Source organism: Takifugu flavidus, chromosome 16 (assembly GCF_003711565.1).
Source record: "Takifugu flavidus isolate HTHZ2018 chromosome 16, ASM371156v2, whole genome shotgun sequence".
Classification (NCBI taxonomy): Eukaryota; Metazoa; Chordata; class Actinopteri; order Tetraodontiformes; family Tetraodontidae; genus Takifugu; species Takifugu flavidus.
In genome coordinates this window covers 13,236,646-13,261,698 of record NC_079535.1, presented here as the reverse complement: position 1 = coordinate 13,261,698, position 25,053 = coordinate 13,236,646, and the positions used below count along the sequence as shown (strand labels likewise).

The following is a 25,053-nucleotide window of genomic DNA, read 5'->3' as shown; positions in this document are numbered from 1 at the left end:
GGTTTAATCAGAGGAACCTGCAACAGGTTCTCCTCCTTTATATCAGGACAGAACTGCTGGATCTTTGTTCACTGAGAGGAACCGGAGAGGACGACGCGAACGGGAGGGTAGAAACGAGACGGGGGACTTTCCAATGACCCCGTAACCTCCCACCGCCAATAAATCCTCCAAACCCGAATGTTGCCTCAGCTGGATTAACAACAGGAACGATCGGTGTGCCTCTACAGAGAGGTGATGGGGGGCAACACTGGTCACCATCACCAGGCCAAAACGTTACCGTTGAAATGGGTAATTAGCCATTTAATGAGATATGCTGCCCCCTGCAGGCCACCGGTCTAAACCAGAGCTCGTAAAGTTGGGCTCCATGAGCCCGACGGGGAACTCCGGCGCCCACGCTCGCCACACGATGCCACCCAGCTACGTTTGCTACCACGCACGAGGAGACCTGCTGGGATGGTGCATCTCCATGGATACGCCTATTCAAAATGCACCAACAGCCAACAAACAAAGCAATTAAGAGCTAAGCGAAGACTCGTTGAGGTGGATTAAATGATTTAAACAGGCTGCTAAATGAGTTTGTGCTCACGCATGGAGATACAACACATCAACACTTTCAAACATCTACTTTTGTTTGCAGCAGAGACGCTTTAAAGGTAGGGGGAGAAACCCACTTGGATCTTGATGGGCCAGGTGAAGTTGCTGACGTAGACAAAAAAGGTGATGTTGGGGTTGTTGCGGAAGTCAAAGTTCTCGTTGGAGAAGCTCTCCTTGAACTCCTTGATGTTGCTCCTGGAGATGATGGGGATCTCCTCCCCGGACTGGGTCCCGGCTGGAGGGCGCACAAGGGCGAGAAGAGAGAAGCGAGTGAAGAACCACAGAGAAACTATGGGATGCACACCCCCCCCACACACTAGCTCAGGTTAGGCTCTTCTGTTCACCAGAATCTTTGTTTCCAGTCCAAAATGCTCAGGTCCGAGCCGCTGGTGCCGGCCGTGTTCAGCCGCCCCTCGTGTCTAATTACAGGCGAACGGGGCCGATCTATTTTCTGTTATCAGTTAATTGATTCAGCGCCGAGCTGTTTGTTGAGAGCACTGACATTTAAAGATCACGGAAATGTCGCCTCCTCCCGCCACCCAAACTGAAGCTAAGTGCTGCCGGCTGACCCGGTTAGGGTCACGCCAAGGTCACGGCGGCTCTGCGAGCCCGACCACCAAAAAGGCGGAGCTGTCACTCAAACGCTATTTAAACCAGTCCATGAAATCTAAGAAGCAGCCCATAATAACCCAACTTGCTGAAACCAGAGGTGTGATCGGGGGCGGAGCTTCCGAGCCAGGTCCCCGCTGGCTGTGCAGCCATACGTACCGGTGAAGCTGGTGGCCCAGGTTATGTTCAGGTTGAAGTTCTTGGAGGCATTAATGAACATGTCCAGGTCCCGGTTTGGCTGAGGGAGCAGCAGAAAACAACAAACTCATCATTTATTCGCACAAACACAACCCGAGGCTGCTGCCGTCACCCCCCAACCCCCCGAACACTCGCCGCGCTGCAGACTTCAGCAATTTAGCGCCGCTAATGGAAGCTAAATTAGCAAAACAAACATTTAAGCACTCGACGCGCCAGCCAGACGTGTGTGAACGCCGTAACTACGGCCGAGTCATCAGCTTTGATAACACACGCGCTGGAAATTAGCCGCAAATGAACAGGCGGCGCTTTTCTCGCTCGCGAAGCTCGAAACGGTTAAAGAAGCGCGTCTGAACTGTGAAGGCATCGTTATTGGCGGTTACCGAAGGGATCACACCTCCACGGTGGGGGACGCTTGGGGGGTGCTGAGGCACCATCTGGGCCGTTCGTGCTTCATTCGGGCTCCAGCTGCTGCGGCGCAGGTGAACGGGTCGGACACGCCTCCAGTTACCGCGGAAACAGCTGCGGCGGCGCGGCCGCGGAGTTCACGCCGCCACGTTATGCTTCAATCTGGCTCATCCGACAGCCAATGTCTGGCGTATTTAATCCCTTTATCTTGATTTAATAGATGCAGATTGAAATATAAATTATTCCGCCGTTTGATTTATTTTGCTGCCGTTGCTCAACAGTAACGGAGGAGGAAGGAGGAAATCCCCCTACGGCCAAATACAGCCGGCAGATCCAAGTAAAACTGGGAACGCTGCTCCTGCGTGCACGGCAGACTTTATGGAGCGGACGCCAAGGACGGCGTGAAGGTCATTTTCATTCCCTTTGACTTGTTATTGTTGGTATTTACGAGGACGCCACTGGCTGAAACTGGTTCTGGAACGGCTCAGACGCCATTCATCACAGTAAAGGCGACGGCCGGCGCTCACGGCCACGGGCGTACCTCCTCAGGTGTGGCCACGAAGTTGATGGCGGTGTAGTAGCGGTCGTCCTCCTGCGACAGGCTGAAGGTGAACTGGTAGTCGATGAGGAGCGTGTCTGTGAAGGAGAGTCGGGTGAGTTTGACTGAGGCTGAGGAACAGAAGCCTGGAGGCCGCCCCCCCTTCACCCAACACCTCTTCCTGTTTGTCTTCATTCCCCAAAATGCATCAAGGTGACAAGAGAAGGCACAAAAGCAGAGAGAGAGCCAGAGAATGGCTGCAGGGAGCGAAGGAACCCCGGGATCAGCCATCGACCCTCCAACCTCCTTATGCTAATGTTGCTAACACCTTCTCATCAAGCTGCAATCTCACTTTCTCCCAGCGTTCCACTGGGAGCATCAGTGTGTGCAGGAAAAAGCTTCTGGGCTTTTAGAGACACAATAACAAAGGTGTTTTAATTACCAACAGCCTGGATTTGTCTCACCTTCCATTTCCATAAGCTAATAACTAACCTGGGAGACCCTCATTCAGGGGGGCACAGAGAACTTTATGGTGTAATAAAGGCATCAAACTCCTGAATTAGAATATTTTGATGATCAAACATGGAAGAATTAAGAGATGAAACATCCTAGATCCACTCAGACTGTGTAAAAGATGTAACAACTTAAACACGGGTTAAAGAGACCTTAACTTACAGTAGCATGTTCCTTTGAGAGGGTTGCCTTGGTAACGATTCTCAACCTCACACCTGGATAAGAGGGAGGACAGGAGGCAGGAGATCATATACACTTAGCCAAACAGGGGTCAGACGGGGTCACAGGCTGAAGGCTCAGGTGGACCCGAGACAGGGCGGACTCACAGGTGACAGCGGTCCCCTTTGATGCCTTTGGTGGTGCAGAAGCATTTGCCGTTGCTGGGGTTGCACATGCTGGCGTGGCCGTTACATTTGCAGGCTGGAGCCACAAGGAGAGACATGAAAGCAGTTTAGACCCACACCCACACACACACACACACACACACACACACACACACACCCACACACACATGTCTATAGAGGAGGTCTGGGACCTCTGGAGCCTGAGATGGTGCGACTGGTTGATTAGGGACAACCTAAACCTGTTAATCTTGGCAGGACGCCCAGCCGGCAACTAATAACAGTCATAAAACAGCCCGAGAAGAGGCCGCTTCATTCATTCGCCGCCTCTGAGGTGGAATAAAGAATATTTACGAAGGTTTCGGAGGGACGTCTGGAATTAAATAAGAAAATGAGCACAACACCCGGCGGCGTCCGTCAGTGTGAGCTAAATGAAAGTGTCAGATGGGAGATGAGCGGCTGCTGCCCGACTGTCAGTCCTAACAGCAGAGATCAAGGAATAATTCCTGCTATTGGCCTCCCGGGAGCCCGGAAAACGGCCACCATCAGGCTAAACCGGAAGGTTCTGACAAGTGAAATGGTGGCGGAGGGTTGATTGGGCAGGGCGGGGGTGACGGGTGCTCACGCTGGCAGCTGCCCCCGTTGGTGGGGTCTCCGTAGAAGCCCGAGATGCAGCTCTCGCACTGTCGGCCGGACGTCAGGTCCTCGCACTTCTCGCACACGCTCTCGTTGACGCACTGGCTGTGGCCGTTGCACTGGCAGGCTGCAACCAGGGACCAAAGTTAGCAGGAAGTTCGCTCACGGATTCAGGAGGAATCCGAGCGCTCCGCTCTCACCTGGGCAGTGGATGAAGGACCAGTTGTATTTGGCCTCGCTGGGGCACATGCTAACGTTGAGGGCAGGCGGCGGGCTGGCGGGCTGGGCGGGGGAGGTGGACGGCGCCGGGACGAAGGTCTGAAAGGGCCCTCGATAGGACCCCTCGATGCACTGGCCTTTGCCCGTGTTGCTGGGCTCGGTGCACCAGCCGCAGCCCGGCTGGTCCAGACACTGGCCGCAGGTTCCGTAGCCGGAACAGTTCTCTGCTGCAGCAGGAGAGGCAACAGAAGAGGGTTAGAGCAGCGCGGGTCACACCCCGACCCCCCACCTGGGGCAGCGCGGGTCACACCCCAACCCCCCACCTTAGAGCAGCGCGGGTCACGCCCTGACCCCCCACCTGGGGCAGCGCGGGTCACGCCCCGACCCCCCACCTGGGGCCGCGGCGTGATGACGTGAGGCCTGATCACAGGTGCCGACCTGCCTCTCTCACATTTGCATGTTTTATCCACTAATTCAGCTTCAGGCTTCTACTTTATGACAGATACTCGAGTTAAACGGGGTCAAAGCGCTGCCTCTGAATTCCCTCCCCCGTGACATAAAGTTCCACGTCAACATCATTTAGTTTCCTGCAAATATGTCGGCGAGCAACCCGGGAGCGCTCATTATTCCGGAGTCTCCATCAGACCCCGGAGGGTGACCTTCAGCTGTCCCCGACACCCGTTGCTCTCCATAAATATTTACTGACATTCTAAGGGTTAACCCCCCATGGAGGTCGCTGCATTTAAACTATTTATATTGATTTGCAACTGACCTGTCGGGTCAAAATCATGTAAATCTTTTTTCTGCTTTGGTGCATAAATCAAAGAGGAAGACGGAGTTTAAAGCACGAACGCGGATTATTACCCCAGTCCCATCCGGCGGGGGCCACAGTTCAATCCACTTTGTTAAATGAAGGTTATAAACTTCACATACGTTTATGGAATTTTTTCTCCTCCGGTGCCGTTTATTTCAAACAGGTTTTATGGCCGTTTATAGGTTAATGAAGGCCTGAGAACATTTGCAGGCAACAGAGCATCCAGACTTTTTCCTGTGAAGTGAACAATCTGTCTGCACTAAAACGGGACGATATCAGAGAATCGGATGGGAAAATACCTTCAGTCGAGGATATTTCAGGTAGAACTTCCATAAAATAGGTGTAATGGGCATGAAAAGCTGTGGTTTTAATATATTACGTAATATCCAACTAGGTGAGAGAAGAATGTTGCATCAGTTTATCTGACTTTCATTTCATCGACATCCTAAAAAAGAGACACCGAGAACTTAAAAACCCCCAAAACAGATAAAGCACTCTTGTCTCGTCTTCTTAACCCCCTTCAGGGTCACAGGGAGGGTCCACGATGGGCAAAGGTAGGGCCCCCCCCGGATGGGTTGCCATTGTGGGTTTGGGACCTTGCTCAAAGGTACCTCAGCAGTGCTCCGACGGTGTTCTCGCACCTTCCACTACTACCAGAACATCCTCCATGTTTGGTCTGCACCGGGGCAGACAGGTGGAGACGTTACGCAATCGAGCCCTTCCCTGTAATGCCACCGGTGGCCTCTAGAGGCGATCGCGAGCGGGTGTCCAGCAAAAACGGTAAAAGAGTGAAACTTGGGACACTTTTGATCACACTGACAGCCAAAGAGAAGCATCAATAAAAGGGAAAATTCACATCAGCAGTGCTCGAGATGCTCTGAGGTTTAGTGTCAACATCAAACACACCACAGCGAGCAGTGAAGCGGTGATAGGAGAGAAGGCAACATCGGGTCTTACGTGGGCAGGTGTTCATGGTGTACCACTCCATGCACTGTCCGAAAGGGAAGGAGGCCACGTAGGCGTTGGAGTCGACGCACTGCTTCATGTTGCTGCACCACATGCACTCGGAGCTGGTGCTGGTGCACTCGCCGCAGGTGGACCTCAGAGCGCAGGGCGTCCGGCAGGGTTTGGCGCTGTGGTTGGCTGCGGAAGGCAGAGTGTTTACGCCTCAAATCCAGCCGTGTCGCTGCCAAAGGAAGGGGAAAACGGCGGGACCCACCTGGCCGTTCGCACAGACTCCCGTTGACCGGGTTGATGCAGGACTGGGCCTTCAGGCTGCTGGACGCCGGCTCGGCCAGGTAGCCGCAGAAGCCGGCGTCGCTGGGCTCGCCGGGCAGCCACTGCAGACTGGTGTTGGTGAAGGGCGACATGTCCTCCCAGCACCAGTAGGACACGTTGATCTTCCTGAGCCCCACCCAGGGCGTCACTGCGGCCTTGTACTGCAAACACACCACAGCCGCAACACCTGGAATTTAGTGAATTCCCACAAAATGGAATATCCGCACTTCCAAAGACATCAGCCACTGTGGGAAACGCAAACGTTCAGCATCTAGCCGCTTTAGCTCGACACCCGACGTGCCGGCAGCTGTTCTGCGGCGCTGACAAGTGGCTAACATTTCCGCGTGGTTGCCCTCGGTGACGGGCGGCCGTGTCTGAGCCTGCTGGATGAGCTGCACCGGCATCGGCGCGGGGCGGCAGCTGTGGACCACGCCGTGTTTCATTTAGCCGCAGCGCCGTTCTCTGGCTACGCTCCCGACACTCTGGGGATTTGGAGCGGCTCCGCGGCCAACTGGAGCGCAGACATGAGCTGAAATATTTAGACGGACTTTGGCGTGACGAGGCTCGTAACGAGGCTCCTCCAAAACTTCCTCCTCTGCTTGAATTATGCAGAATTATTCTTCAGGAAATGTGATGTGAGATGATGTTCCATAAAAGCTTTCTGGATTATTTAATCATGACAATCACTTTCGGGCAACTTGAACAATTATTTCCCAATTTCTCCGCTGGGTGTTTTGTTTTAAATAATTGTCTCATTTATGTTTAATCAAAAGATCATCGAGAGAGAATAATCCTCACATTAAGAAGCTTAGAGCAACAAAGGCTGAATCTTCATACTTTTCTCTACAATAGCAGCATTTCTGTGGAATCGATGACTCTAATCTCCATTTTAAAGCCACTGGCTGCATCTTTAACTGGTTATAAATGCAGCTTTAATCTGTGTCGATGCCCTTTAAACACCTTTAGAATTAAATAAAAGCAATGGATTGAAAAGTGACTGACTGGAAAAACTTTTAGGTCTTCATCCCAGAATAATCTGAGCTCTGAATTGTTCTCCGTCCAATTTAAGCTTAAACGGAGCGGTTTAACTATGGTTTAAACTCTTTAGGTTTAAAATGAGCCAACAATGTTAAAAGGAAAGGGAGCAGGAGGAGAAATGTATCCAGGAGGTTTAGAGGAAATGAGGGCCTTTAAACAAGTGAATGCATCATTTGCTCAGTTTAATCTGATGCAGAGTTTCACGCTGTGCACGTCGCCTCCGTGCACGCAGACGTCTGAGCGGCAGCTTTCTGCTGGGATGGATCTCAGTGGATCTGCTCTAATGGAGCAAATAAGATGTCCGAGCTCAGAGTTAAGACGCCGTAAATGGGAGATTTGTGTCACGCTCACTGGTCCAAGAAAAACAAAGAAATCAAAGAGGAGCTCGGCTGCAGATACGAGGACACAATCTGAAACTGAAGCAGCCACAAAGTGCGGAAACTCAAATATTCCCCTCAAAACTCAGCCAGGTTGACTCGTTTCGGTTCTCATAGATTTCACATTTGCTTCTTCTTAAAGGTTCTTTACCATCCGGCTGACGGTCTGCAGCTCCTTCAGCACAAAGTCCACCTTCTTCTGGGTGGTCAGCGAGGCCAGGACGGCGTTGTGGCTCCTGCAGGCCAGCTTGGCGTTGTCGTAGGAGTCGTTGGCGGTGATGAACTTCAGGCAGGAGTTCCCGACCAGGTGCCAGCTCTCCCCACACACGTTTTCTGGGACAGAGGGTTCAGACGGTGAGTGGACCTCCAGCGTCTCCTCAGTGAGCGCCTGGACGCCGCCGTTACCTGGTAGCGAGATGCACTCCTGGTTGCGGGATTCCCACTGACAGTTCTGATCCACAGCACAGCTCTTGCAGCTGGTTTTCTTGTTGCACACGAACGAGGGGTTGTCCTTCGGGCAAATCTCATACTCGACCGTGGCCCCCTGAAAACACACCGAGGGACAAACGTGTGAACCTGCTGATTAAGAATTTCCCCTGATCGGAGAGGAAACCGTCCTCGTACCGTGGCTGCCGTGCAGTTGCTGCCCAGCGACACACACTGGCCTGAGCACCACTGGCAGCCGTTGGTGTTGGCGGTGCAGCTGTAACAGTCGGTGTACTGGTCACACTTCTCGTTATCAGCATCTACAAACACGTAAAGACGTTAGAGACACGACTGGGAGGGCAGGGAACCGCAGGATTCAATCTGGACCATATTTACACAATAACAGGCAATAAAGGGAGTTTTCACATCCCTGAACTCTTCTTCCTGAGGAGATTGGATGGTGCAGCAGCACACAGAGCTGCTCAGAGGGTTCATAATAAAAGCTGTCATTCATTCAGCTGTCAGGGCTGCTCACGCACCACAGACGGGTTCACACTTCCTGGACACGTCTGGTGCCACAACAGCCCAACAGGAAGCCCCCCAGGCACGGAATATTCCTGAATGTTATTCTGGAGCACAGATTCCATCTGCTGGAACTTCTGTTGTCACCAACACTCATAAATGAGAGCGGCTGCACTGGGAAGAGGAAGGAGCCTTTTCTTTTGTATAGAAGGAAAGCAAACAGAAGGGAGCGCTCAGCAGGGGGGAGGCGGTCTCTGGGGTAATAAACGGCAAAGGAACCGGGAAACTGGGGCAAACTGACGAAGCAGCTGCTCGTTTACGTGGCGCCTGTTCCGATGTGGGTCAAGGTGACACTGAAATTAAAACGTGCCGCCGCTGGACACATTCCTCATGGGCAGAGAGACACCTCGTGTGCCGATTCTCTCTCTGAAAGCCTCCTCCCTGCTGCACAGCGCACGTTGTCAGACTCACTGAGTCCACCGACACCTACATGAGCGCGTGTTGCACAGCGCTGGCGGCTGGTGCTGGTGCTGGTGCTGGTGCCGCTCCGCTCCGACGCTGCTGCTGCTGTCCCAGGGAAGGCACGCCTCCAGGGTGCTGTTCCACACACACAGGACCCCCGGCCAGGCCTGGGCGCACGTCGCCTGGCTGGAGGAGGCCGAGCAGCTGGGCGAGGTGTAGACGAGGACGTCGCTGAGCAGCAGGCTGTTGAAGCCGCCGAACACGAACATCACGCTGCGGGACGGCAGAGACAAGACGTCACACGTTCAGGATTCACTTCGGCAGGTTTTCACAAGGTCGGCGGGGACAAAGGACACGGGAGCGAGGACACGACCACACTGGCCTCTGCTCTGGCCGTAGAGTGGCAGCAGGAGACCGTGTGTGTGTGTGTGTGGGTAATTTGCACTAGTGATCACATGGGGCAAATATTCCTGCTGAGAGATCACCAATGAAGAGCTGCACCAGAGAACCAGATTTTCACTTTATATTCTGGGGGGAGGAGTCTGCTGCAGTGCCCCAGGACACGTCAGGGTGGGGCAATGACACAGATGTAGGTCACTCCTCACGTGACAAGGTCGCCTACGCCCTCTGGTGCCCCTCCACACAACGTCTCCACTCACCATCAGAGTTCAGCTGGTGAGAAGCTCTTTGGATTAAAAAAGTCTTTAGGGATTGACACAAAGTTGACCTGTCCTGGATCACGTGACCTGTCCTGGATCACGTGATCTGTCCTCTGGGGGACCCCGATAAATCAGTTCCCGCTCCGAGCAGAGCCCGAGCCGTCCGAGCAGGAGCCGCGGGTGCAGATGGAGCCGAGGCGGCAGCCTCGTGCGTGGATACGTGGAGGATTCTCTGCAGCAGCATGTATAATTGAACACGTCAGGTCGTCTGGCTGCCGGCAGATAACAGTTACAGTAGAGACGCTGCTCCGATCTCATCGTTCTCAGCGCTTTTTCATGAATAATAAATAAAGCCGATGAAAGAAGATGCAACCGTGTCCGCGGAGTCAACAGTCAGAGAGCAACTGCAGGCTGTAGCTTATTCACCGCCCACAACAGCCCGAGATAAACGCGCTCCTTCTGTTTTCTCACCTCTGACTATTCAACTCACGGACCTTTGCTTTCCTGGTGGCCCGCGTAGAAACCAGCAACAGCTGGTTTGACTACAGAGCCGGAGAGAGTTTTTGGGACCCCTGGTCCCCGTTTCCAGACCTGTGAAGTCAGTTTAATCCACCTTCCTCCTGCTCTCCACTCAGATGTGACCGTGAATAAAAGGAAACGGAGACCAGGCAGCTCTGCCACCAAGAAAAGCTGAAAATCCTGCGACCCTCAACTTCCCCATTAAATCAGATGCATGTACGTGCCGAGCGTGCTCGCCTCTACATCAAATTCCTTTACAACCCCTCGCTGAAAAGCAGGACTGCATAATTAAAACACGTGTGGGAGATTAAAGAACAAATGGAAAAAGCCCTCATGGTTTCACGTGCGATGAAGGAGCAGAGAAACGCGGCTCAGAGCAGAACTCCCAACACTTCTGGCACATTCCTCCACTCTGACTCTCACAGACGGAAGATAAATGAAAACAAATCTGTACGGCGGCGGGAACGAGAGTCCCTACGGAGGAGATTAGAATCCATTCTTCTCAAAGATGTTCCATGATGGTGATGGAGCCACAGAAAATGTCACACTAACAACATGTTGTCAGCTCATTTAACGCCTGCGTCTTCCTGGCTGCTCTCGCACCGACTATTTTTATACGCGTCTGAATTCAGTTCTTTAGGGTTTAAGAGCTCGTTTCTCCGTTCCCAGCTGACCTGCTGCCAGTCTTCAGCTGTCGTCACCGCACGTCGAATGGACGTATGTGGCTAGAACGCTCCTGCTGGTGGAGTAAATCACATCTGGGAGTCTCATCCAGAGCTAAAGCTGTGAGAGGAAGCGCTGTTTAGGCTCACCCGTCACTCAGGACAGCCGAGTGTCCGAAGCGGTTGACGTCCTGGTGGAGGTCCGGCCGAGGCAGCACCGTCCACTCGTCACACGCTGGAACAGAAGGAAGACACATGAGCACGTTGACCTGCTCCCACATGATAAATCACACACGTGTTCGGCCCAGACGCGGCCGACGCGGATGGTTAACGGGACCTTTAGCGGAACCTCGCGTCCATCAGCGAGGCGTCCTTGGCTGAGAACCTGAGTGACTGATCCGAGTTTGTGATCCACGGTTTAGGTCCAGAACATGGGGTATGACATCACGTCAGAGCCGGTTTGGACCGGCCTTGATGGCTCCGCCTAATGGAGGTTCTGGACTAGAACCCGAGCTGAAGGTCTTTGACTGTGCGGCGTTTACATCGATCGTCCTGCTCTGATGGACTGATCTTTGTCTGTGGTTAGCAGATACGGGCTGTTAGATCCGGTCGTCTCTCTACTGGGGTCACAATCAGCAGCTCGACCTTGCTCCATCTCTCCGACGGGCCGAGCTGCTGCCGCTGTATCACAGCCCATTTACCGTCGTCTCTGCTGACATCACACACTTTCACCCGTTATATTTCTGTGGTCTGCACAGATGGGACGCTCCTCCGCTGAACCCACAGCTTAAAATGCAGAAATCTACAGCGGGTTGAGTCCATTCGGGGTTAAAGTTAAACCACACTGATGCATAACAGCAGAGCTCCATCCTACGCTTCACACTTAAACATTTCCTGAGCTACTCAACAGACAAAACCATCCATTTCAGGTTCACTGGGAAAAAAAAGTGAAAGTACATTAGAAGCTGTTCATGTTCTTCCAGAAATAATGTTATTGGATAAAGAAAATAACTACGGTGATAATGGATCGTTGGGGCAGGTTCTACAAGCATTTCAGGAGCATCTTGTGAGAAAACACCCATCACACATCAGAACAAAGAGAACAAACGGAGAAAGAGGCGCCTGAAAATCGGAGCAGTCCATCAGCTCCAGCCTGCACAATGCTGCGCGCGTCACCGTGTCCCTGCGGACACGCGCCTGCCTGCGTCCGCGGGCGGATGCTGCCCCCTGGCGGTGCGCGGCGGTACTGCAGCTCGTACCTTTAAATTCCGCCCATCACGCGTTTGTTATGGCGCAGATGTCGAAGGTGTTCTCCAGGGAAATCTGAGTCTGAACGTGCTGTCAGCAGCTAGATGAGTTAGCCTCATTATGCCAATCACGTGTCGACATGCACTAACGTAGACGTATAGATGTTACAGTACAGGAAGAGCGTGAGCGATGTGAGGAACCTCAACGTGGTTCTGGAGCCGCTGCTGGACTTCTTCTGATAAGCTGAACAATAAGGAGAGGTCAGTGAGGAGCGGCATCCTCGTGCCCTCCCAGACTCCAATCTCAGTGTCTGCCAATCATTTTCTTAAGGGCAATGAAAAGCAGAAGGCCCCGGGGCCGTTTAGCAGCCTGCTGGGATCCCCCCCCCCCTCCAGGCAGACTGAAGCCTCCCATTAATGAGCTGTTTGTGACAGCAGCACAGACAGGAGGCAGACTCAATTTACACTGGCGTGGAACAAAATGCGGATGGCAGGATGTTTTCTGACAGGCCTGCGCTGGCATGTGTCGGAAGATGTCGGAATTCTTTAAACAAAACAAACAGAATTATTCAGCGAAATACGATGATGATTTCCAATAAGGAGAAAATGTGTCATTTTCCCCAGTTGAGGTCACTGAAAGAGCACGCTGCAGACTGAAGACCTGCGAAGCCGAATCAGGATTTTTTGGATTTCACTCCTCACGTTGTGCGAAAACTGATCAGATTTAGATCAGATCACTCGTTGGAGAGTGAACTTTAGGGCCGACACTCTACTTCCTCTTCACAGAAATTTAAAATGTCATAAATGCTGACGTGAACGTGTCAAAATGGGAACAAACATGCCTCTGAATCATTAGTTGCAACTCCTCACAGCCAAAAGCTGGTGGGTTAGCATCACCATGGTAACGTATGCTGCCTATAACATGATGTAAGGGGGTTTTTCAGGTGCACGTCTAAAAGGCACCAACACACCAGGATTTCTCTTCCCTTCATCCAAACGTCCCTCGCTGACGTCTGTGTGTCTTACCGAGGTTGTAAACCAGGAAGTCGGAGGAGAAACACTTGGCGCCGTGGCTCATGGAGGTGTCGTTGTGCGTGTTTCCTCCAAACACCAGCATGGAGCCGCTCACGATGACGGCCGTGTGGAGGTAACGGAAGAAGCCGCTGTCTCTGAGAATGGTCCTGCACAAACAGAGATGAGCATGAAAACGGCTGCGTGACACCAGCGCTCACGCCTCTGAGGCTGCCCCCTGCTGGCTGCTGCTGGTACACAGGAGAAAGGGGTCAGGGGTCCCCAAATCCAGTCCTGGAGGGCCACCGTTCAGCTGCACTAGGGCCCCCCAGGACTGGACCGGGACAGCGGGGCAGCTTTAGCTGTAACTGTAAGCACAGGGACTATTTGATATGAATCACTGTAAACAAGCTGGAACTTGTTGGGACAGGAAGGAACATGCTGTGGGGTAGTAAAGCTAAAGCCTGATAACAGAGCCTCACCATTTCCTCTTATCCACCTCGTACTTGTACAGGTCTCCAGCCAGGCCATACTTGTTGGCGCTGAAGGCCTTGTATCCTCCGTGGATGTAGACCGCCCTGGTCCCGGGGTCAAAGACGCTGCTGTGGCCGTAGCCTCCCTGGATCAGGGCCCCGATCGTGTCCAGTACCGTCCACGTGTTCCTGGCTGGGGGAGGGAAAAGTCACCACAAAAGAGTCAAATTGTCAGTTCTTATTTTAACCACAGAAGAAGAATACACCGAAGACACACCGGCGAAGACCACGTCTTACCAATGTTGTACTCCTGCACCTGGCTGATGTAACCATACAGAGGACAGTGTCCAAACAGAACCAGCATGGTGGGACTGGAACCCTCCTGGACAGGGGGCACAATATGGGCCGAGTGTCCCACGACAGCGTACTGGTCCTGCGTGATCTGGGGGCTCAGGAGGACCCAGGTCTGGTTCTGGATGTGGAAGACCCACAGCTGGCTGGACACGTTTCCTGTGGAGTCGATCTTTCCTCCGTACATGTAGATCTTCCCCTGGAAGAGACAGCAGAACATTCCCTCGTGTCTCTGGAGGTTCCTGTTGTGGTTCAGATCCCACCTCAGCTGGAGCTAAATTAGAAGCCCCAAAAGGCGGCGAACCCATGTAATTTTAGAGGGACCAGTGAGCCTGCAGCAATCCCCGCCCACGCACACCAGCTCTGCTACCTGCTAACACTTTAGCTTAGCTCCCGTTGACTTAGCAACACATTCATATGCAGCTCCAGCAGCACACGCTGGCTTCTTGGTTCTTTATTCATGACTCCATCAGCAGCTTAGAAAGGTCTCTCTGGCTGTGAAGGAGCAGCTCCACTCCAACTCCTCCAGAGCAACACATCAATTCTTGAGTTCTAGACAACCAAATAAAAGACAGAGGCGTCCCGTCTCTGCAGCCTTGTGGTGTTTTTCTCTCACACTTTGCTGCTAAGCTGCAGGAGCTTAAACTCCATTTCCACCTGAATGCTGATTCAATATTGAACGTTTATTTTTATTCAAATGAGGGCTGGAAGTGCTGCAGGCGTGCTGGTGCTCAAGGGCGACACCCAGTGGTTCCAGGTGTCAGCACACTGCAGCATGGATGTACCTCATGCAGAGCCAGCGAGTGGCCGTAACGCGGGGCGACGGTGGCGGAGGGGCTGAGGGTCAACCAGCTCCTGCTGCTGAGGTTAAACCTGCACGGGAGAACGTCAGAGGTTAAAACAGTCCGTTTGGGGGGGGGTCCATCAACAGACTTGGAAATGAAACCTTTCACCTAACTCCACCTTTAAAGTCCAGCACAACAAGCCAATGACTTTTGGTAAATCACCTGACAGGGAGATTAATCGTTAACACTTTTACGAGGGCTGCTACAGTATCGACAGCAGTGGGGAAACACCCAGAACCTGGCGTGACTAACCCTAACCCTCACCCAGAACCTGGCGTGCATAACCCTAACCCTAACCCTCACCCTGAACCTGGCGTGACTAACCCTAACCCTGAACCTGGCGTGACTAACCCTAACCCTCACCAGAACCTGGCGTGACTAACCCTAACCCTCACCAGAACCTGGCGTGCATAACCCTAACCCTAACCCTCACCAGAACCTGGCGTGACTAACCCTAACCCTGAACCTGGCGTGACTAACCCTAACCCTGAACCTGGCGTGACTAACCCTAACCCTCACCCTGAACCTGGCGTGACTAACCCTAACCCTCACCCAGAACCTGGCGTGACTAACCCTAACCCTCACCCAGAACCTGGCGTGACTAACCCTAACCCTCACCCTGAACCTGGCGTGACTAGTTCACTGACATCTGGCACAAAACAACCAACCATGTCATTAATGTTGACGTGGAACATTAGTGGACCGAGCCCAGTCCACCTGATGGGTCTGTGTGACTGCTGCTGTCCTACTTAAAGCAACGACGACCTGGGTCAAAGTTTTAGCACATTAGCATGTTGGCGGCTGTAAACAATTCTTTTTATGAGCCGAGATCATTAACAAACCCTCAACACACTGTAAAGACGAGCTGAAAAACACAGGAGCACGACTGAGCAAAACAGGCCGAACCTTCTTTTATGGCCTCAAAACAGTTGCAGCACGAAAGCCATAAAACCAAAACCTGAGCTGAGCAACAAGGGAGCGCGCTGGGTGGAGTCCATGCGACTCCTGTAATTTCAGGGATTTAATTGCAGCTCGAAGTCTGAGCCAACAGAGAATCATCTGGGCCACGCAGCCTTCGACTCTCACAGAAGCTCCTGATGAAACAACTTCTCCGCATCGTCGCGTAGCAACAGCCCAGCTCACGTTTAGCTCGGCTCTGAAGCCACGAGCAGCCCAAATGGGAGGTTACGTACGCTTTGACCATGTGATAGTCGGAGGAGTTGAAGACGTAGCCTCCGATGACCCACATGACGTCCTGGTCCACCACCGCCTTGTGGGAAGCTCTGGCCAGGCCGGCATCTGCGTACTCCTCCCGGGTCCAGAAGGAGGAGTTTGCAGGAACCGAGACGGAGCAGTCGGGACCTGGAGAGGGAAGTGAAGATGCATTTGTGTGCATAACCATCTCAAACAGGAAGTCCAAATCGGCTCCGGTCTGGCGCTGCCTCACGTTAGACCGCGAACACGCCGAACAGCCGTGCTTAAATTAAGACGTGGGATTGTTCTGCGGCGCCGTGCACGGACTAACAGAGCGAGCACAAGGCCCATCTGGTTCCTTCTACAGGGACCATCCTGGAGCAGAGCGCCCGCGGCGCCCGTGGCGAGCGAGGGACGGTCTGAGGGCTCAGAGTGGGTGTGAAGTTCATCCAGCAGATGGCGTTTCAGGGGATTAGCGCAGATTATTCCGGATGGTTCCGTCAGACGTTCTTCAGGCCTCCACCAGCCGACAGCAGCAAGCTCTTTAATGACGCGATATTTTTGGAAGCAATTATCAGAATTATTAGGTCAGACTGGGACCAACGGCAAGGAAAGAGGTTCTCGGGTTACTCGCTGGTTGAATCAGATTTCTGGCTTTGGATCCTGTTGAACTTTGACGTTTGAACTTGTGCACGAGCAGCAACGTTCCAGCACGTGATCGGACCATGAGGAGCGACGCTTAAAAACACTCGTGTCACTTCCTGCTGCAGACGAAGCTCCTGGTGTCTGTGCAAACATGCACCAGGAGCTTCTTCGGATCAAAGCCAGTGTTCCTGCGTGTGCACGTGCATGTGCACGTGCATGTGCACGTGCCCCCCCCCTCCATTATTACAGCCTGACCTTGCCAGCCGCTCTCGCAGACGCACGTCTTGTCCAGGCAGCGTCCTCTCTCGGGGAAGCCGCAGTCGGCCTCGGCCAGGCAGTGCGGCACGTCGCAGGCCGGCCCCTTCCAGCCACGCTCACACTCACAGTGCACGGAGCCCGTGGAGTTCCCCACCTGGCACTGGCCACGAGCCGAGCAGTTGTTGGGACACATGTTCAGCCTGGGGGGGGGGGGGAGACAGTGAGAGACAGTGAAGAGACAGTGAGAGACACTGAGACACTGAAGAGACACTGAAGAGACACTGAGAGACACTGAGAGACACTGAGAGACACTGAGACACTGAGACACTGAGACACTGAGACACTGAGACACTGAGACACTGACCTGTAGGAGATGTTGAAGCCGGTCAGGTTGTAGGCGGCGTCGCTGAAGAAGTGCAGCAGGGCGTAGCCAGACTGGGACACCACCTCGGGGACGGTCTCGTTGCCGTAGCGCTCCGGAATAATCAGCCCGCTGGAAGAGCAGCCAAATATGAACCAGGATAATCCGGAAACACTCGGCCGTGGAGCTCAGCGCACGTCCAGGGAGCGTGCACGGCGCGTACCTGAAGGCAGCCAGGAGCGGCGCGTAGATGGAGTCTCCGTCGTACACGTAGAGGTGGTCCCAGCTGCACTCAGTGGCAAAGTGGTTGAAACGCAGCCTGAGGATGGAGTTGGGCCTGGAACACACACACACACACACACACACACGCGCGCGCACACACACACACACACACGCGCGCGCACACACACACACACACACACACACACACACACACACAACACACACACACACACACACACACACCACACACACACACACAACACACACACACACACACACACACACACACACACACACGATGAAGCACAACTCTTCTCCCCTCTTATCAAACGTTTGCTGGCTGTTTGGCAGCCTGACTAAATTCCCAGTTCAGCTAGAATAGTGCACGGACGCATCCACGCCGGGGTGTGTGTGTGTGTGTGTGTGTGTGGGGGGGGGGGTGTTACGCTCTCTAATCTACAGACTGACACACACAAACATCACATTTTTTTAAAACATCCAAAATCAGGACGAAATCCAGATAAATGAAGACGTTCCACCCCAGCAGACGCCAACATGGTTCATTATTTAAAGTATTCCCGTCAGTCACACGTCGGTCATGTGACCGACGGGCGACTGACGGGCAACTGACGGGCGACTGACGTGTCCACCTCCTGTCAGCAGCAGGCTGCGGCCTGAAGGCAGCACATAATAGTGTCATTATGACGGCGATGGACGACGGGGGGCTCCGCTGATTAGAACACGGAAGGTCAGAAGGTCAGAAGGTCAGAAGGTCAGAAGCGCCTCCTGATGGCGAGTCGGCCACAGTTAATCCGACCGAAACGGAACGTCGGCTTAACGTAATCACTGAATTTCCAGCTGAGGGCCGGACTGCCTCTGAATCGATCCCGATGATGGAGCCTCTCATCCACTTTCTCTTTCATTTTCATCCATCATCCCAGGAAACAGCAGAAACTCCGGCACCATCACCAACACCCTTGAGTTATTGAGCCCAGATTTCATCGTCGGCTGTCTCTGGGTTTATGAAGCACTTCAGCTGACGATCCTGGACGCGTTTCTACACTCTCAACAACACAAAGATCACTGCAAAATCAATGAAACGTCGCTTTTAATTAAGGTTGAGAGCGTCTCCAGCAGTTCGCCGCACTTTTGATGACATTTTAAAGCACTTAAAAACAGTCGCATTTAAGCAATAATGCGGTTACTCACTGTCCCTCGATCAGCCAGGTACATTTGGTCTTGTACTTGTAGTTTTCTGGACCATCGGTCAGATGACCAGAAGGTCCCGTCAACCTGAGAAAAAGACAAAGAAGAAAATGGTTTATGCTTATAAAAGAAGAACATCACCAGAAGCCTGAATCTAGCTTCTGTCTGGAGATGCTCAGTGTGACCAGGATGCTGCCTGTGGCTAGCAGCAGTTAGCAGCAGCTAGCAGCGGCTAGCAGTGGCTAGCAGCGGCTAGCAGTGGCTAGCAGCAGTTAGCAGCGGCTAGCAGCAGTTAGCAGCGGCTAGCAGCAGTTAGCAGCGGCTAGCAGCAGTTAGCAGTGAGTAGCAGCAGTTAGCAGTGGCTAGCAGCGGCGGACAGTCGGCACAATGTTACCAAAATAACAAACTAAAGTCCAAAATCAGCTGCATCGTGTCAAGCATGTTACCGTGGCAACAGGCACAGTAACGAGGCAGAGGATGGCAAACAGGAGCACGTGGGAACGCTGCTGTGCGGCTGTTAGCGTGCTGACATTAGATTTCAGTTCAGAGCTCCACTAAAGCGGCACAGAGCTGCAGCCTAATTCAATCTGCCCAAAAAGCATTTGATCAATCTAGAACGAGGCTGATCTGCCTTTTATCTGCAATATTGCGTTTATCTGTGTTTACAGCTCCTCAGATGGGTCACCCATCCGGGAACAGATGTGCACCCACACGGGAACAGATGTGCACCCACAGGAGCACCCACACAGGGGCACCCACACAGGGGCACCCACAGGAGCACCCACACAGGGGCACCCACACAGGGGCACCCACACAGGGGCACCCACAGGAGCACCCACACAGGAGCACCCACACAGGGGCACCCACACAGGGGCACCCACAGGGGCACCCACACAGGAGCACCCACAGGAGCACCCACACAGGGGCACCCACAGGAGCACCCACACAGGGGCACCCACAGGGGCACCCACACAGGAGCACCCACACAGGGGCACCCACACAGGAGCACCCACACAGGGGCACCCACAGGGGCACCCACACAGGAGCACCCACACAGGGGCACCCACAGGAGCACCCACAGGGGCACCCACACAGGGGCACCCACAGGGGCACCCACAGGAGCACCCACACAGGGGCACCCACACAGGGGCACCCACACAGGGGCACCCACACAGGGGCACCCACAGGGGCACCCACACAGGGGCACCACACAGGGGCACCCACAGGGGCACCCACCAACACTCAACTGGAACTCTTCAGGGTCAAAGGGTAAAAATGTTCTGCTCACGTCCAAAAACTTCAAGTGGGACATCGGACCAGCTAACGGAGGCCTGCGTGTTTTAATGGCGTATGTATGGGCGTGGTCTCACAATGTGGGCGTGGTCTCACAGTGTGGGCGTGGCCTCACAGGAACAGGATGTTTCTCCCTCCAGACCAGATCAGGTGACACAACATCCATCACAGCCCAAACTTGTGGAAGATCCCTCCTGTGTTTGTGTCTGTCTCCAGGCAACCAGGCTTCTGCAGCCTGGTTCTATCTGCAACCACAGGGCAGAACTGTGGCTCAGCTGGTCCAGGTCCAGGTCCAGGGCCCGGGCCCGGACAGCCGAGGCAAACGCGCCGCTCCCGGTCAGAACCAGCCCGATGCTGCGCAGCAGAATCCCGTTTAAGGACACGCGGAGCGCGTTGGTGACGTGTCTGCAGACGTCTGCAGGGAACCGCAGCAGAAAAACAAAGCTGCCCTCAGAGGAGAAGCTCCAGGTTCTGCTGAACAACAGCGGGAGGTCACGGCTGCAGGTCCGGAGCTGCAGAGGAACGATCGGAACCACGGCAGCAGCCAACCACAAACATGTTAAATCACGAGCTCCGAGTTTCCTCTGCCAAGAGAAAATCCAGCCAATAATAATCATAAAAACGTCAATGTTCAATCTGAGCGTGAGAGTGAAGCGAAAGCTGTTTCTGACCCGAGAGCAGCGGCAGAACAGAAACAGGTTCTGATGAAAATCAGCTGCTCGTGTGCACAAAACAGAGGAACCAGCTCCAATAATGGATCCTGTCTGGAAATGGACCTTTTGGCTTCCCATCACTTAAAAACATTCCACTGCTCGCTTCGTGGATGTCATGGATCAGCGCTGACCCGGATCAGCGCCGAGACCGATATTAATCTGGAATAGAAATCTGCTGGTGTCGTCCTGCCAACAGACGCCGCAAATAAATCAATTCCTGCGCTTTGCTGCAAATTCCCATTTAATTCTCTCAGGTCCACCAGCCAGAACCTGCATGTGAACCAGCCAGAACCTGCCGGTCCACCGACCAGAACCAGCAGGTCCACCGGCCAGAACCTGCCGGTCCACCGGCCAGAACCAGCAGGTCCACCGGCCAGATCCTGCCAGTTCACATGCAGCTTCTCCCCACTGATCCGTGCAGTCCAGTGGCGCCGCGGCCATCCCAACGTGCCGTGGCTCCTGACTTGGTCCAGAGGAGTCGGTGAACCCCCTACGGGAGCGTTAGCCTCGGGAGCGTTAGCATCGGGAGCGTTAGCATCGGGAGCGCCGTTAGCACAGCGAGGTCCAACAAAGGGGACCTGAGGACAAACGCTGGCCAACGTGCACGAGAGACGGAGACAAAGCAGCAGCGAGAGGGAACTGAAAGCATCGGTCTCCTGCCGCCCGGTCCCGCAGCATCATGCTAAGCTAACCAACGATCATGCTAAGCTAAGCAACGGCGACCGCCCAGATTCAGGCGAAGGGCGGAGCCTGGAGCCTCCGCTCAGGCCTCCCACACCGGGAACCCCCTCCAGCGAGGAGGGAGTGGCCGTTTATTATTGGCAGTTACACATTAACCGAAGCAGCGTTCGAGAAGTGGAGCTGCTGGGACTCAGTCATTCATTAATCCACCTGACACCGTTGGATCACGCGTCCTCGGTACCGATGGTGCTGAGCGGGATCACATCGGAACCAGCTACAAACAGTTTGCCCCTAAAGAGCAGAACCGTTGTCGGCTGTCAGCTGAAGCGGAGCCGCGGTCCGATGCTGCACCTCCCCTCACTTCAGTTCTACCCGGGTTCCGCTGCGGCCTGATCCAAAAATAACAAAGTTCTGGTCATACAGGAAGTCTTCAGAGATAAATGAGGAATTTGTGCTTCCGACGTGAAAGCTGCTGCAGACAGTGTGGCTTTGACCGCAGGACAATTACAGTTCAAAACGTCCTCTGACAAACGAGATCCCCCCGTTAATGAGGGGTGAGGACGGGGGTCTCCCTGGGTTAGGGTCACCGGGCCGACACGGCCGCCTCCGGGGCAGAAGACGGGCTCACGGGGCAGAAGGGTTAGCCAAACATTTGGAGGGGCACGGACCGCGCCGGCCCCGGGGGGGTCACACAGTTTGTTTCTGTCCTGTAGTTTTCAGACTTCCTGTTTTCCCTCTGTGGTCCCAGTGGTCCGAGGAGATTTCGCAATAAGATAAAGGTCACAGGAAGTATCAGGGCTTCCTGATATCTGGGCTGCACCTATTAGCCCCCCTCGCTGGCGAGACCCGATGGAGAAACGTACAGAACACAGAGGCACAAGCGCTCATCTGAGGACGTCGGAGAGCCCAGAGTCGGGATCCAGCTTCAGCTTTCAAGGACGCTTCAGCTCGGAACCGACGACCCAGCAAGTGTGGGTCCATCTGTTGTGCAACCAGTTAAGAACAGAACCGCGGAGCGTGTACGTGGAAACTGCGCGCTAACGATTGTTAGCAGAAAGGCTAACAGCTGAGTCAATTAACGCTGGAGTGCTACAGCCCCCCAGGTTCTGAGCACGTCCAAGACGAGCAACACGATCCAAAGAGGGCACTCAGCTCTGTGCATGTGAAACATTAGACACTCAGCCTCCATTTTACCTGTTCAGATGCGCTCTCAGCGGCTAATGTGCACAGATTCAGCCTCCGACTCCAGAGGATGCTCCCTCCCCGACCCACAGACCCACAGCACCACAGCACCAGCCTGACAACAGGAACCTGCTCAGGAGGCAGGTGTATCACAGCCCGGACAGGAGCGCCGCCAACACCTCCACACCCCGGGTTGACCCAGAGAAAAAGGAGTCTGAAAGCTGTGACACTGTCACCGAGTCGCTGCTGCTGCTGCTGTAGCTGCTGCTGCTGTAGCTGCTGCTGCTACTACTGTTGCTGCTGCTGCTGTAGCTGCTGCTGCTACTACTGTTGCTGCTGCTGCTGTAGCTGCTGCTGCTACTACTGTAGCTGCTACTACTGTAGCTGCTGCTGCTGCTACTAGTGTTGCTGCTGCTGCTGTAGCTGCTACTACTGTTGCTGCTGCTGCTACTACTGTTGCTGCTGCTGCTGTAGCTGCTACTACTGTTGCTGCTGCTGCTACTACTGTAGCTGCTGCTGCTGTAGCTGCTACTACTGTTGCTGCTGCTGCTACTACTGTAGCTGCTGCTGCTGTAGCTGCTACTACTGTAGCTGCTGTAGCTGCTACTACTGTAGCTGCTACTACTGTAGCTGCTGTAGCTGCTACTACTGTACTGCTGCTGCTGTAGCTGCTACTACTGTTGCTGCTGCTGCTGCTGTAGCTGCTGCTGCTGTAGCTGCTGCTGCTGTAGCTGCTGTAGCTGCTACTACTGTTGCTGCAGCTGCTGCTGTAGCTGCTGCTGCTACTACTGTAGCTGCTGCTGCTGTAGCTGCTACTGCTGTAGCTGCTGCTGCTACTACTGTAGCTGCTGCTGCTGTAGCTGCTACTACTGTAGCTGCTGTAGCTGCTGCTGTAGCTGCTGCTGCTGCTTGTTGATATGCACTGTTTTGGTGGTGTAAAACCACGTCTTCATCAAGCCCCTGTGCAGGTTCTGCCCACTCCTGTGTGGGTTTTATCTGTGGACTTCCCAAAGACGCCCACACCAGGTTAATACCCTTGATGGTCCACTCTAAATACAGAGGTCAGAGTTCATCATTGATTCCAGGCCTCATTTTAGAGCAGCCTGACCATCAAAACAATTACTAACACACGTGTGTGTGCTCAGGAAGGGACTGGAGGGTCACTTTCCTCCCACCTCTCAGATGTTTCCAGTCCAACCTTGATGGCTCAGCTATAAAACCACAGGGTGCCGTTGGTGTGCGAGCAGACTCATTTTCCTCTCCTTTGACCCCTGAGCCGCTGCCCTGCCTCCGTTAGCGGATAAGAGACACATAAACACACTTTGTCCTTTAGATTCGGCCCCACACACCCACAGATGGTTTCGCCACAACAGGCCGATAAAACAATAAAAGAGTAATTATTTTGGGCTGTCGGAGCTTCCTGCTGAGATCCTGTTCACACGCTGCCAACTCACAAATGCAGGCAGAGGGAGCGCCACCACCGGCACCGTGACCCAAATGGAAATAAAGACCTGACAATGGCCCAACGACCCAACGGGGACAGCGGCGCTGCCACCCTCAAATGGCACAATTCAATATGACAACTTCCTGCTAGATCGTCCTCCCGAACCACCTGCCCTGTATCAGGAGGAAACGTCAACATTATAATCTCAGTCCTTTCAAAAACAGACTTAATGGGGGGAAATGGGGGCTTCTAATCACAATCTGGCCTCTTCAGCATCTTGAAAACACAAACCCGGAGCAGCAGAACTGTGTCTTAATGGTTTGGAGCCAGTTGTACTGGTGGAAGTACCAGTGGACAGGCTAAGCTGTGTAGTGCTGGTACCACTGGACAGTGCTGGTACCGCTGGTCTGGTCGGCATCACACACACCCTCAGTGATGAATGTGTGCTTTATTCCGCCCGTGTGTGAGCTGACTGTACCTGAATCGCCCTCCGCAGTGCTGGCATTGGTCCCCGGCCCAGCCGGGGGAGCACACACAGCTGCCGGTGGCCGTGTTGCACTGGCCGTTCATGCACGGTTTGTCGCATTCCTTCGCCTCGGTGGAGCGGGGCAGCCCGGAGAGCAGCACGGCGGCGGAGAGCAGCAGCGCTGGTGTCAGCATCAGCAGGCTCCGGCCGCCGCCAGAGCCCGAGCAGGCCCGCCGTGTCGACCCGTACATTCTCGCACAAAAGATGGCTGCGACGAGGCGCAAGCTCCGCTGCTTCGGGGACCGCGACTCGGAGAGATAGCCGCGGACGGGGCTGTGTTCGGCGGGCAGCGGTGCGATTCTCCCGGGGCGGTTGTTCAACGTCTTGGTTCAGAGTCGTGTTGGCTGGGTCCGCGGTTCACATCTTCCCCTGGTCCTGGTTCCCAGCGCCGCACTGAGCCGCATATTGACAACCAGAAGTGACGTCACGATACCGGAAATGCGACCAGCGGGAGGCGGGAGGGCTTTAAATCATAAAATAATCCGACAAGCTATTGTGAAATAACAGTAAATAGTGATATTGTGAAATATATAAAATTAAATCACAGTTATCATTTTTGTCTTTACTGCCTTTGACAAATTGAATCACATT

General features: G+C 53.8%; 1 protein-coding gene across 2 annotated transcripts in view; it reads right to left on the bottom strand.

Annotated features, from left to right (window-relative positions):
• The window catches only part of atrn (attractin), a 58,615-nt gene extending 33,728 nt beyond the window's left edge, over nucleotides 1-24,887 (bottom strand). For both annotated transcript variants that reach the window (XM_057058387.1, XM_057058388.1), the window contains exons 1-24: nucleotides 24,415-24,887; nucleotides 18,627-18,710; nucleotides 17,419-17,532; nucleotides 17,199-17,327; nucleotides 16,832-17,034; nucleotides 15,931-16,099; nucleotides 14,678-14,765; nucleotides 13,839-14,091; nucleotides 13,551-13,734; nucleotides 13,084-13,238; nucleotides 10,961-11,045; nucleotides 8,999-9,243; nucleotides 8,185-8,306; nucleotides 7,966-8,104; nucleotides 7,712-7,893; nucleotides 6,087-6,306; nucleotides 5,825-6,010; nucleotides 4,035-4,280; nucleotides 3,824-3,961; nucleotides 3,184-3,277; nucleotides 3,020-3,072; nucleotides 2,348-2,442; nucleotides 1,363-1,441; nucleotides 672-829 (exon numbers count right to left, since the gene is read on the bottom strand). In XM_057058387.1, coding sequence (XP_056914367.1) covers nucleotides 672-829; nucleotides 1,363-1,441; nucleotides 2,348-2,442; nucleotides 3,020-3,072; nucleotides 3,184-3,277; nucleotides 3,824-3,961; nucleotides 4,035-4,280; nucleotides 5,825-6,010; nucleotides 6,087-6,306; nucleotides 7,712-7,893; nucleotides 7,966-8,104; nucleotides 8,185-8,306; nucleotides 8,999-9,243; nucleotides 10,961-11,045; nucleotides 13,084-13,238; nucleotides 13,551-13,734; nucleotides 13,839-14,091; nucleotides 14,678-14,765; nucleotides 15,931-16,099; nucleotides 16,832-17,034; nucleotides 17,199-17,327; nucleotides 17,419-17,532; nucleotides 18,627-18,710; nucleotides 24,415-24,653 — 3,660 coding nt within the window. In that variant the 5' untranslated portion in view covers nucleotides 24,654-24,887. The remainder of the gene's footprint in view (nucleotides 1-671; nucleotides 830-1,362; nucleotides 1,442-2,347; nucleotides 2,443-3,019; nucleotides 3,073-3,183; nucleotides 3,278-3,823; nucleotides 3,962-4,034; nucleotides 4,281-5,824; nucleotides 6,011-6,086; nucleotides 6,307-7,711; nucleotides 7,894-7,965; nucleotides 8,105-8,184; nucleotides 8,307-8,998; nucleotides 9,244-10,960; nucleotides 11,046-13,083; nucleotides 13,239-13,550; nucleotides 13,735-13,838; nucleotides 14,092-14,677; nucleotides 14,766-15,930; nucleotides 16,100-16,831; nucleotides 17,035-17,198; nucleotides 17,328-17,418; nucleotides 17,533-18,626; nucleotides 18,711-24,414) is intronic.
• Between the last annotated feature and the right edge of the window lie 166 nt (nucleotides 24,888-25,053).